Source organism: Schistocerca americana, chromosome 3 (genome assembly GCF_021461395.2).
Source record: "Schistocerca americana isolate TAMUIC-IGC-003095 chromosome 3, iqSchAmer2.1, whole genome shotgun sequence".
Lineage (NCBI taxonomy): Eukaryota > Metazoa > Arthropoda > Insecta > Orthoptera > Acrididae > Schistocerca > Schistocerca americana.
The window spans coordinates 947,175,910-947,189,790 of record NC_060121.1 but is presented as its reverse complement, the minus strand read 5'-3'; the positions used below and the strand labels follow the sequence as shown (position 1 = coordinate 947,189,790).

At 43.9% G+C, this 13,881-nt stretch overlaps 1 protein-coding gene across 1 annotated transcript in view; it reads left to right on the top strand.

The window, feature by feature from the left end:
- LOC124606569 (dorsal-ventral patterning protein Sog) overlaps window positions 1-13,881 on the top strand; it is a 491,731-nt gene that overhangs the window by 461,865 nt on the left and 15,985 nt on the right. The window contains exons 12-13 of the mRNA XM_047138553.1: window positions 6,365-6,662; window positions 10,365-10,504. Coding sequence (XP_046994509.1) covers window positions 6,365-6,662; window positions 10,365-10,504 — 438 coding nt within the window. The remainder of the gene's footprint in view (window positions 1-6,364; window positions 6,663-10,364; window positions 10,505-13,881) is intronic.

The window sequence follows — 13,881 nt, the reverse complement described above, 5'->3', positions numbered from 1 at the left end:
AGAGAAGGAGTGTTCAAATCCCCATCAAGTCATCCCGATTTGTGTTTTCCGAGCTTTCCCTCAGTAGCTAAAGTCGCTGAAGATTCCTCTGAAAGACACAGCCCATTTCCTTTGATATCCGTCCCTGATTCGAGCTTCTGCTCCGATTCTAATGACCTCATTGTTGAAAGAGTGTTAAAAATCTAATCTTCTGTTTCTATATTATCCATATCATCATTATGATCTTCTATGTCAGTCTTTTAGCTATATCATCCATCATTATCAGCTATCCTACATCCACTGCTAGATGAAGGAATGCTCCACACTGGTCCATACATTTTGTTCTTCAGACATATGCATCCATGTTCCTCCTGGCTGTTTTCTAATGTTTCTACCCCTCATCCATTATATCATCGTCTTCAGTTATGTCTCTTGGAAGCCAGTAAAGAGCTTCTGTCCATCATCTACCATTCATTCGGCAGGCTACAAGTCACCATCCACCTATCCCCAACGCCCATGGAACTCCACTCCATTTTAATGACGTCAAAATACCTCATTTTAGAGCACACAGATATTAACGAGGATAGATGCGAGTGGAGTCTAATAATTGAGGCTGGTGACAATAAATGGCTTTGCCATTGCTTAAGAAGAGAAAAAAAATTTAGAAATAATTCTCCTCGACTCTGTGATGAAAAATTGATCAGTCATAGTACTTAATAGTTCTGGATCCAGAGGTATTTAGTCTGAATCATGATTGTTGATGAGACTTTCAGTAGAGAATTTTTTTTTGTAATAAGAGGAATGATAACGCTATATACAAGGTCTTTCAAAGTCTTTACATAAAACGCCTAGGGCTATAATTGGAGACAACTTCCGTTAGAGGTAAAATGATCGCTGATGTGCTTCCCGGAGATGCTAGGCATCCTATTGTACTGGTTATGCCTCTGGTGGCAGCATATAAGTACTCTGCAGCGTGCGTATGCCTTGTGTGTTCTGTATGAAATACCGTCAGCCCGGCAAAATTTAAGTTCTGGATTCACTACTAAAATAGGGGAGATTGGAACTTAATAGACTGCCGTGGCAGAACGGTCGCAGTCATCTAACTGCCTAGAGGCGATAATAGTTTGTTTCTCGCTATCTCAACTGTGAAGATGGGCATGGGTCCAAATAAAATATAAAGTAAATATATGTAACGCAGCCAATGTGTGTACTTCCTTTGTGTCTTAAAATATAAAATGTTAAAAATATGTAAGTTCTCATGTACACTGTCCATTCACATTACTGTTACCACCTGTTAAAAGCTTCAATAACCATCGTTTGTAGTGCGGATGGCTGCGGTACGCGCAAGTAAACAGTCAGTGACGTTCTGAAAGGTAACAGGGATATGCAGCCATGCAATTTTTACAGTTTACGCTAGGTTTCTCGGTTGACGATTCATGGCGTGATGTTCCCACAATTCTCGGTTTGGTTTAAATCCGCAAAGTTTGGTGGGCAGAGGAGTATGGTAAAATCAATCTGGCGCCCTTCGAACCACGCTCGTACAGTGTGAGCTGTATGATACGTCACGTTGTTCTGCTGGTAGATGCCATCGTGCCGACGAAAAACAAACTGCTTATATAAGCGGACTTGGTTCCTAAGAATAGATGCATGCTTGTGTTGATCCATTGTACCTTCCAGAGTGATGATATGTCGCAGGGAATGCCACGAAAACATTCCCCATAACGTTCCCTCCTGTGGCCTGAACTCTTCCGCTGATTGTTGCAGAGTGTTTCCCAACGGCTATCTGTCTTCTGAACAGGCCACCTGTCGGCACTCACTGGAAGTCCAGTAGTGGTATTTGCTTGCAAATTCCAGCCTCGATCGTCGATGAACAGCGTCAGCATGCGTGCACGAACGAGGCGCTGCTGTAGACGCCCACAAGCAGCAGCGTTCGCTGACCGGTCGTTCAGTTGGCACTGTTGGTAGCCCATTGCTTCATCTGCGCGGCCAGTTGCTCAACAGGTTCACGTCTTTTCACCTGTACACACCTCCCCTGTCATCTGCGGCCCGTGGTGCGCCACGGTTGCTTTGTTGCCAGTTTTGGATAGCGCCATTTTGCTATGCACAGTATACTCTTATCAACAGTTTACAAATGAAGCCACTTCGAAAATTCTTCTACCCTTGGCCTGAAAGACAATGATCATGCCCTTTTGGACATTAGATAAATCACTCTGTTTCCGCATTACGATACTGACTGCGCTTTTTTCCGCGTCCTCCCTTCCTACACGCTTCATATACCCTCCACTGCTAAAGTTGTCACCTGCTGTGCGCGCTTGGTCATTGCACGTTGGCATGAAACGTAGGCGGTGGTGACATTAATGTGTCTGGACTGCGCAGATACCGGGTGATCAAAAAGTCAGTATAAATTTGAAAACTGAATATATCACTGTATAATGTAGATAGAGAGGTACAAATTGGCACACATGCTTGGAATGACATGGGGTTTTTATTAAATCCAAAATAAGTACAAACGTTCAAAAATGTCCGACAGATGACGCTTCATCTGATCAGAATAGCATTAATTAGCATAACAAAGTAAGACAAAGCAAATATGATGATGTTCTGTACAGCAAATGCTCAATATGTCCACCATCATTCAACACTAGCTGTAGTCGAGGAATAATGTTGTGAACAGCACTGTAAAGCATGTCCGAAGTTATGGTGAGGCATTGGCGTCGGATGTTGTCTCTCAGCATCCCTAGAGATGTCGGTCGATCACGATACACTTGCGACTTCAGGTAACCCCAAAGCCAATAATCGCACGGACTGAGGTCTGGGGACCTGGGAGGCCAATCATGACGAAAGTGGCGGCTGAGCACACGATCATCACCAAAGAGATCTTTCACGCGCCTAGCAATATGGGATGGAGCGCCATCCTGCATAAACATCGTACGTTCCAGCAGGTGTTTATCAGCCAGGCTGGGGATGATGCGATTCTGTAACATATCGGCGTACCTCTCACCCGTCACGGTAGCAGTTTTGCTGCCCAGCGCCATCTGTCGGACATGTTGTGAACTTCTTTTTTTTCTGATAAAACCCCATGTCGTTCCAAGCATGTGTGTCAATTTTTACCCTTCTGTGTACATTATTCCGTGGTTTATTAAGTTTTCAAATTGAAACCTTCCCGTTTCCTCTATATCTCTTTCGTTATTGATAACCTTCTCTTTTACAATGACCTATGTAACTTTTTGTTAGGATTTCTTTCTCTTGCTTAATAATAACATATGAAATCTTCCCTTTGAAATTGATTCTCTTTCTCTATCTTCGCATACAAATCTAATTGCTGCTTATTAAAAGTGATTTTCTGATTATTTTCACGAAACATAGAATGTGTCGTCGCCGTGGCCCTCAGTCGTTATCTGCAATAACCCAAAACTGTTCCTTACCTTTTTTTTACTGTTGCTGGATCGCCATCTGACTGCTGCATCGAACTGGGACATGAATATACTTACTCTGTTTTACTATACTCTATAAGCTGCTGGTGGGCTTTCATAATAAGTAGCTGTATTTATTACCACAGCTGACGTTATTCTTTAATAGCAAAGCTGACGTTATTCTTTAATTAATTTGACTGAAGTTACGTAATTCATAGTTAAACTTTTTCTTGACAACAATAAAATTGTGCGAAGTTTTACGTTGATGGTTTTTGGGATGGATTATAATTAGAAATGCAATATTGCTGGCAAAAGTTAATTATATTCTGAATGAAATGATTTTACAAACGTTCAAATGAGACTTACCTTTTACAATAATCTTACAACTAGCAATGCGCAAACATACCTTCAGTAGTCTTGAGTTTCTCAAAAAATTAATTCAATAATATTAGTTCCTCTTATTATAATAGATAGCTGATGTCTCTGTACATCCGTTTATAATCTCTAGTAAATCATAGCTAGTGGCTGGCAGGCACACTACTCCTCTCAACCTCTCGCTTCAGACCTGTGACCGACTCGCTTCACATCTCGCTTACCACTGACTTCCTACGAACGCTAAAGTGCGGTCTCTCCCGCCAACAATGCTTTCTGGTGCAGACATTCCCTGCTACCACAATTATTTCCAACATGACAAATATTAATTATTCCTACTTAATCCTATTAATAAAATATAAACATCTTTCATAAATTGTGATTTGACAATGTTGTTGTTGTTGTTGTCTTAAGTCCTGAGACTGGTTTGATGCAGCTCTCCATGCTACTCTATCCTGTGCAAGCTTCTTCATCTCCCAGTACCTACTGCAACCTACATCCTTCTGAATCTGCTTAGTGTAGTAATCTCTTGGTCTCCCTCTACGATTTTTACCCTCCACGCTGCCCTCCAATACTAAATTGGTGATCCCTTGATGTCTCAGAACATGTCCTACCAACCAATCCCTTCTTCTAGTCAAGTTGTGCCACAAACTCCTCTTCTCCCCAATCCTATTCAATACCTCCTCATTAGTTATGTGATTTACCCATCTAATCTTCAGCAATCTTCAATAGCACCACATCTCGAAAGCTTCTATTCTCTTCTTGTCGAAACTATTTATCGTCCATGTTTCACTTCCATACATGACTACACTCCATACAAATACTTTCAGAAACGACTTCCTGGCACTTAAATCTATATTCGATATTAACAAATTTCTCTTCTTCAGAAACGCTTCCCTTGCCATTGCCAGTCTACCTTTTAAATCCTCTCTACTTCGACCATTATCAGTTATTTTGCTCCCCAAATAGCAGAACTCCTTTACTGCTTTAAGTGTCTCATTTCCTAATCTAATACTCTCAGCATCTCCCGACTTAATTCGATTACATTCCATTTTCCTCGTTTTGCTTTTGTTGATGTTCATCTTATATCCTCCTTTCAGGATGCTATCCATTCCGTTCAACTGCTCTTCCAAGTCCTTTGCTGTCTCTGACAGAATTTCAATGTCATCTGCGAACCTCAAGGTTTTTATTTCTTCTCCATGGATTTTAATACCTACTCCGAAGTTTTCTTTCGTTTCCTTCACTGCTTGCTCAATGTACAGATTGAATAACATCGGGGAGAGGCTACAACTCTGTCTTACTCCCTTCACTTCCATGCCCCTCAACACTTAAAGCTGCGATTTGGTTTCTGTACAAATTGTAAATAGCCTTTCGCTCCCTGTATTTTACCCCTGCCACCTTCAGAATCTGAAAGAGAGTATTCCAGTCAACATTGTCAAAAGCTTTCTCTAAGTCTACAAATGCTAGAAACGTAGGTTTGCCTTTCGTTAATCTAGCTTCCAAGATACGTCGTAGGGTCAGTATTGCCTCACGTGTTCCAATATTTCTACGGAATCCAAACTGATCTTCCCCGAGGTCGGCTTCTCCTAGTTTTTCCATTCGTCTGTAAAGAATTCGCGTTAGTATTTTGCAGCCGTGACTTATTAAACTGATAGTTCGGTAATTTTCACATCTGTCAACACCTGCTCTCTTTGGGATTGGAATTATTATATTCTTCTTGAAGTCTGAGGGTATTTCGCCTGTCTCATACATCTTCCTCACCAGATGGTAGAGTTTTGTCAGGACTGGCTCTCCCGAGGCGTCAGTAGTTCTAATGGAATGTTGTCTACTCCCGGGGCCTTGTTTCGATTTATGTCTTTCAGTGCCCTGTCAAACTCTTCACGCAGTATCGTATCTCCCATTTCATCTTCATCTACATCCTCTTCCATTTCCATAATATTGTCCTCAAGTACATCGCCCTTGTATAGACCCTCTATATACTACTTCCACATTTCTGCTTTCCCTTCTTTGCTTAGAACTGGGTTTCCATCTGAGCTCTTGATGTTCATACAAGTGGCTCTCTTTTCTCCAAAGGTCTCTTTAATTTTCCTGTAGGCAGTATCTATCTTATCCCTCGTGAGATAAGCCTCTACATCCTTACATTTATCCTCTAGCCATCCCTCTTTAGCCGTTTTGCACTTCCTGACAATGTCATTTTTGAGACGTTTGTATTCCTTTTTCCCTGCTTCATTTGCTGCATTTTTATATTTTCTCCTTTCATTAATTAAATTCAATATTTCTTCTGTTATCCAAGGATTTCTACTAGCCCTCGTCTTTTTACCTACTTGATCCCATGCTGCCTTCACTACTTCATCCCTCAGAGGTACTCATTCGTCTTCTTCTGTATTTCTTTCCCCCATTTCTGTCAATTGTTCTCTTATGCTTTCCCTGAAACTCTGTACGACCTCTGGTTTGACAATAAACAATAGAAATATACACATCTTACAAAATTTATACTGACTTTTTGATCACCCTGTATTTTCAACACAAATTTTTCAGGTTGTGACTTAACGAATTAACAGCAATAGCGGTCCTAGCATAGTTCCTTCGTGTGTCGGCAGACGAAGGTGCCGGCGTCGTGCCAGCCGCGGTCCACGGACAACGACGTGGTGCCGGTGCTGCACCAGGAGGCGGCGGGGGCAGGGGCGGGCCCCGGGGGCGAGTCGGGCCCGTGCCTGTGGGAGCAGCGCTTCTACGAGGAGGGCGCGCAGTGGCGGGCGCCCGGCTGCCGCGCCTGCCACTGCCTGCGGGGGCGGGCCCGCTGCGAGCCGCAGCTCTGCCCGCCCGCGCCCGCCTCCTGCCCGCCCGACGGCCGCAAGCCCACGCCGCCGCCCGGAGACTGCTGCCCCGCCTGCCACAGTGAGTAGCGCCGGCGCCGGCTGCGTCTCCGCGGCCAAGGCTCCTCCTTATTCGTGCCTCGCATTTATGCCTGCAAGGTCACCTTCCGTTCATTATTTTGTTTCCGAGTCATCAGTCTTGTCACTGGTTTGCAACGGCCCGCCACAAATTCCTCTCCTGTGCCAGCCTCATCATCTCAGAGTAGCACTTCCAACTTGTGTCCTCAATTATTTGCTGGAGGTATTTCAATCTCTGTTTTCCTCTACAATTTTTACCCTCTACAGCACCCACTAGTATCACAGAAATTATTTCCTGAATTCTTAACAGATCTCCTGTCATCCTGTCCCTCCCTGTTGTCCGATTCTGCGCAAAACCTTCTCATTCCTTGCCTTATCAGTCCACTTAATTTTCAGAATTCGTCTGTAGCACCGCATCTCAATTCCTTCTATTCTCTTACGTTCCGGTTTTTCCACCATCCAAGTTTCCGTACCATATAATGATGTGCTTCACAGTACATTCTCAGAAATTTGTTCCTCAAATGAAGACCTATGTTTGATAATGAGCGTAGAAAGCTCTGTGAAGGTGGTACATGTCTACAGCAATCATCTACACATATACTGTCATCACTTGTACAAAACGGAAGAGAGCATGAGGTTTTACGTTCAGGGGATGACCCGGGCATTACAATCAGTACAAGCTCGAATAGGGCAGAGAAATGGAAGGATATCGTTGATGTACTTTTCAGGCGATCTGTGGCACAAGTTACGATAAGTGGTTTAAAGAAATCATGGAGAAGCTAAATCTACATCACCACATAGCAATTTTACACCCCCCCCCCCCCCCCCCCACTGGACTGGGAGGAGTCCACCGTACCAGTACAGGAAAGGAGTGATTAAGTGGGATTACAGACAAATAAATTACGTTACAGATCAGTGAATAACCACATTCTCCACGGATTAATCATGTTGTAGCTTTAGAAGTGGGATTAGATATGTTGGATTCAGTTAGAGGCAAGAACCTTTAATTATATCTATCATCCATTCGTAAATTGGGCTCCTACAGACATATAGTGTTATTTTTTTAAAATGGATAGACAGACCTACATGTCTACCCAAGGATAATAGCGATTGTGTAGCGCTATAGATATGGCATTATTAATGCCTGTATACCTCTTCTAGAAATACATAATTAACAATGGAAAACCTTTCGTGACAATGTGTGTGTGTGTGTGTGTGTGTGTGTGTGTGTGTGTGTGTGTGTGTGTGTGTGTGTGTGTGTGTGTGTGTGTGTGTGTACAAATGGCAACATATGGATGAGAAAACCGGTCCTAGCTGAAGTAGGACAACAACGGCAACAGAGATGTGATACAGGCACCTACTGCTGCACATATCACAACTAGTCGGAGAATGAGTGAAGATATACTGGGAAATACATTAATAATAACAATTCAAATGCGGTACAATACTTCGATTGGACATTTACTGCTTCACAGTCCTGGTACGCTGTAATAACAGAAGAGATAGCAGAGGGAAGGTGAAAATGAGGAAAGTCACGATAGAAGTCTTAGTTGACTTCAATAAATAATGAACATTTTGGCAAATAGAACGAGCACCTGAGGCATTATTGTCAATAGACCATGACGCTCTTCATCAAGCGTAATGTTTTTATACAGCTAGAATGACATTGCCCAATAGGATGGGTGTGCCCAACTAAACATAACTTATGAGCATGGAAGTTTTATCGGCGAATTTCGATGATGAAATCTTCTCGGGTTATCAGCCTAGTAAAGGCGTCGTTCTGAGGTAACGTTTCGGCAAGTTTCCTACTCGTCATCTTCAAGCGAAGTCCATCGCATGAAGATTACGATTAGGAAACTTGTCGAAACGCTGGCGCACAACGGCACCTTGATTCGGCTGATAACCGGAGAAGACTTCATCATGAAATAGAAATCGTTTCGTGATTGAATTTCTACAATAGCAAACAATTCAATGTGTGAACTGATGTCGATCCACAAAAATACACTACTGGCCATTAAAATTGCTACACCACGAAGATGACGCGCTACAGACAGGAAGAAGATACTATGATATGCAAATGAGTAGCTTTTCAGAGCATTCACACAAGGTTGGCGCCGGTGGCGACACCCACAACGTGCTGACATGAGGAAAGTTTCCAACCGATTTCTCATACACAAACAGCAGTTGACCGGCGTTGCCTGGTGAAACTTTATTGTGATGCCTCGTGTAAGGAGGAGAAATGCGTACCATCACGTTTCCGACTTTGATAAAGGTCGGATTGTAGCCTATTGGGATTGCGGTTTATCGTATCGCGACATTGCTGCTACCGTTGGTCGAGATCCAATGACTGTTAGCAGAGTATGGAATCGGTGGGTTCAGAAGGGTAATACGGAACGCCGTGCTGGATCTCAACGGCCTCGTAATACTAGCAGTCGAGATGACAGACATCTTATCCGCATGGCTGTAACGGATCGTGCAACCACGTTCGATCCCTGAGTCAACAGATGGGAACGTTTGCAAGACAACAACCATCTGCACGAACAGTTCGAAGACGTTTGCAGTAGCATGGACTATCAGCTCGGACACCATGGCTGCGGTTACCCTTGACTCTGCATCACAGACAGGAGCGCCTGCGATGGTGTACTGAACGACGAACCTGGATGCACGAATGGCGAAACGTCATTTTTTTCGGATGAATCCAGATACTGTTTACAGCATAATGATGGTCGCATCCGTGTTTGGCGACATCGCGGTGAACGCACATTGGAGGCGTGTATTCGTCATCGCCATACTGGCGTATCACCCAACGTGATGGTTGGGGTGCCATTTGTTATACGTCTCGGTTGCCTCTTGTTCGCATTGACGGCACTTTGAACATTGGACGTTACATTTCAGATTTGTTACGACCCGTGGGTCTACCCTTCATTCGATCCCTGCGAAACCCTAAATTTCAGCAGGATAATGCACGACCGCATGTTACAGGTCCTGTACGGGCCTTTCTGGATACAGAAAATGTTAGACTGCTGCCCTGGCCAGCACATTCTCCAGATCTCTCACCAATTGGGAACGTCTGGTCAATGGTGGCCGAGCAACTGGCTCGTCACAATACGCCAGTCAATACTCTTGATGAACTGTGCTATCGTGTTGAAGCTGCATGGGCAGTTGTGTTGGTTAGTGAGGCTGGAGTGGCCGAGCGGTTCTAGGCGCTACAGTCTGGAACCGCGCGACCGCTACGGTAGCATGTTCGAATTCTGCCTCGGGCATGGATGTGTGTGATGTCCTTAGGTTAGTTAGGTTTAAGTAGTTCTAAGTTCTAGGGGGCTGATGACCCCAGAAGTTAAGTCCCATAGTGCTCAGAGCAATTTGAACCATTTTGTTGGTTAGTGATAGGTGGTGGTGGTGGTGGTGGTGGTGGTGGTGGTAGCAGTGATCAACCATTTACACAGCTGAATTAAATCCTTCTCATAATACAAGGGTGGTTAAGTTAACCTTTTCCACATGACTCTTCGATTACTCTTGTCGATTTGCCTTGATGTTGGAAAGTAGCCTCCCATTACATTATTAAAACATGAAGCTGACATAACGTTTAGCCACAAACTTGGACTGGTTGCTTACCTAAAAAACCGGACTTCGGAGTATACCAAAGCATAGCGAGTGCTGCAGTGATTTGTGCCACAGACACAGTGTTTGCCTTTGCCCTGTGCAGACGAGACGAGCGCGCAGGAGAGCCGCTGGGGCGTGCGGCGCGGCTGCTCCGTGTCCGGCGAGTTCCACGCGGCCGGCTCCTCCTGGTACCCCTACGTGCCGCCGCACGGCTTCGACACCTGCGTCACCGTCTCCTGTGACGTGAGTATCTGCACCACTCTACAAACGCCTCGTGTTGACGTGACTATCTACTCCACCCTGCACTCTACAACACCGTCCTCACTTACGAATGCTCTCAGAGCACCCACCACATCCCCAGCACATCTGTTTCTGCTGCTTCCCATATAACCCTCCTATTACCCTGCAGCACCAGTCTGTCAGACGTGTAAATCCATAAAGTAGGCCAGCTGTAATAACTTCTCGGTTTCACGCCACAATCTACATTGAGAGGTACATGAAAGACCGGTCACAAATGTCGTAACACAGTTTTCATTATAGCTGAACATTCCCAGAACTAAAATTGAATAGTTTGTGTCGTAATTCCTTACGTTCCAGAACCAAATGTTTGTTTTATTTTCTGTTCATGACTACTGTGGTGTGCGTACTGTAAGACTTTCTGTACACACACCATCATATTATTTGACTCGTCGCTCAAACGAAATAGGCGAGTGTCAGCAATACGTCTCGTGGTCTTATCGTGGCGTGTTTATCTTCTGCCGTTAGGTCAGACGATAGAAATGCCACTTGCATGCTTAGAGTAGCAGATTGACGGTGACCAACTTTAAACAGAACTTGATTAATTTTCACACACATTTATTAAAATAATGACAAGCATAAACATTACGTAACTTGATTCTGGATGCTATTTACAATTGACAATCTGAAGTTCCTTTGGTCTTGGTACGTTAATCTTATTCTCACGTATCTCTGATACTTGACAAAAGTGTCTATACATTTCTCTTCATGGCTATGTACAGGAATATGATAATCTTATTAGGCGCAGACTTAAACTTGACTATAGACTGGTACAGACTAATGCAGACTGGTACAGACTAATGCAGACTGGTACAGACTGGTGCAGACAAGTGCAGACTGACTAATCGGAGGTCTGTACACGTGTTATAATACCTCGCACGTTCAGGTATCGCTGCGCGAGTGTGATCCGCGAGGAGAAAAGGTTCTACGTTAGCAGCAATCTCATTGGCTGCGTTACATATTAATACGCGGATCGGCGGAAGCAGAATTTGGTCCGTCTCTAAGGCAGCGCGGAGACGGGCGAGCGCTGCGCCTGCGCTGTTGTGCTTAGCGGGGCGCGCGCTAGTGGGAAAGTTGTGTACGCACTGACTACGCGGAACTATGTACACTGTGGTGTCACCGCCAGACACCACACTTGCTAGGTGGTAGCCTTTAAATCGGCCGCGGTCCGTTAGTATACGCCGGACCCGTGTGTCGCCACTATCAGTGATTGCAGACTGAGCGCCGCCACACGGCAGGTCTAGAGAGACTTCCTAGCACTCGCCCCAGTTGTACAGCCGACTTTGCTAGCGATGGTTCACTGACAAATTACGCTCTCATTTGCCGAGACGATAGTTAGCATAGCCTTCAGCTACGTCATTTGCTACGACCTAGCAAGGCGCTATTACCAGTCACTATTGATGCTGCAAAACATGTACCGTCAAAGAGCGATGTTCACCAATTATGAATTGAAGTTAAGTATTCCAGCAGCTACGTACTTTACTTGCTAGTCTCAATTACTTTACCTGTTCCAGACCTCACGCCAGCCTGCGTGAGCTTAAACGCGTGCCTTTAGGCTTCCTCATAGTGGCTTGGCTGTCTTGCCAGGCCACAACATACACAACTGCTACACATATGATTATCTTATTCTATGTTATGTGCCATATTTTATACATTACCTATACACAGGGTGTTTCAAAGTTTTTGCGACATGCATGTATGTGTAGTGGATTACATCTTGGGGAACAACTTTCACCGGGGACAAAATATTCGGTAATGTTTCCCAGCGACCTTAGGCGTCGTTTCAGCCTGGTTATGCCTCTGACAAGGAGACCATTGGACCTTTTAATCACGTATTTTGATGAGGCTGAGGAATGTTGTAGAGGGACATGTCCTGGAGACCTGGTTAGTTTTTTTTCATGCGACTGTCTCCAGTTTCCAAAAAACTCGATGTTGAAGTTTTATGCGTATCTTCTATACCTGTAATGTTAGTCATATTTGCACCACGCAGAAGTAGCTCAGCGGGTAATGTTCACGGCTACCGTGCTAGCGATCTAGGTTCAGATCCTGTCTGTGTACGTCCTGCTCTTGTTTTTTTTTTTTTTTCAAATACAACGTACAGAATATCATTAAATTGTAAATGTCATGCAAAATTATTCAAAAATAGTCGTTTTCGCCGTAGTAATTTAATTAATGAATGAATCACTGCATCAAACATTCTTCAAATGTGTATTACATTTGTTATACAACAGACTACAGAATCTTCTTACTCGTTATCGCTTGCATCGCCTGCTGTGCTAGAACAGAATTCTGGATGGTATTTGTTGTAGAAGCACTCGAAGTACATATTTGTAGAACATCTTTCACTTCATGAAAGCTAATGCCTTTTCAGAGGTGATACTGGAAAACGGAGTCCGTTTATTCTTCAATTAACTTCGAAACAAACCACGCGTATTTGATTATTCCTGTGAAAGCAGGTGCACTAAATTGATGCAGACTTAAACAATTAATTTTCATGGAATTTTCCCTGGAAGCGATTTCTCTATTAGTCTTCAGCAAGCTGGGAGCATTTTGAATTTATTTCGTGAAAATTTTAACCTCCTTGTAAAAATAAGCGCCACGTTGGTAGCAAAGTAGAGTACGTTTGAACGAGATAGTTCTTATGGTGCAGATAATGCTTTTCTTTCATCTACAAAGATTTGACTGGATAGCTTCTGCTCTGTCTATCCTCCCCGCGTATCAAGCGAACGTTGTCCAAACGCTCAGAATTTCAATTGTGAATCGCAAAAGGAATGCGCATTTGAAGTGAGTTTGCTGTAATGACTGCTTTGTTAATGAAATTACTACGGCGAAAACGATAATTTTGCATGACATGTACTATTTAAGGATACTCTCTACGATGAAACTGAAAAAAAGAGAAGACACGGGTAGTATTTGAACCTGTAGCGACAGCGCGATGGCTGTGAACCTCACCCACCGCACAACTTCCGCGTGATCGAAGCATTACTAATGTTGCAGGTATACAACGCACGCACAAAACATCGATTTTCTCCGAAACTAGGAACCATCGCACTAAAGGCCACTAGACAGTAACTCAGGACAACTTCGTCTACAACATACCGGACTAATCAAAATCCACGATGAATAAATCTGATTGTCCCCTTGTGAGAGGCAGCAGGACCTTGGACCCTGCAGCCTTCATATGCAATGCGTGTTGCCTATCATCCAGGCATCTGTTCCACGTGAAAGACGGTACGCCGATGAAAACTGATGTCTCTGATCCTCTTCCATTTTTTTTTTCTGCACTTAGACACTCATTGTTATGATTTTCTTGCTGAAAATCA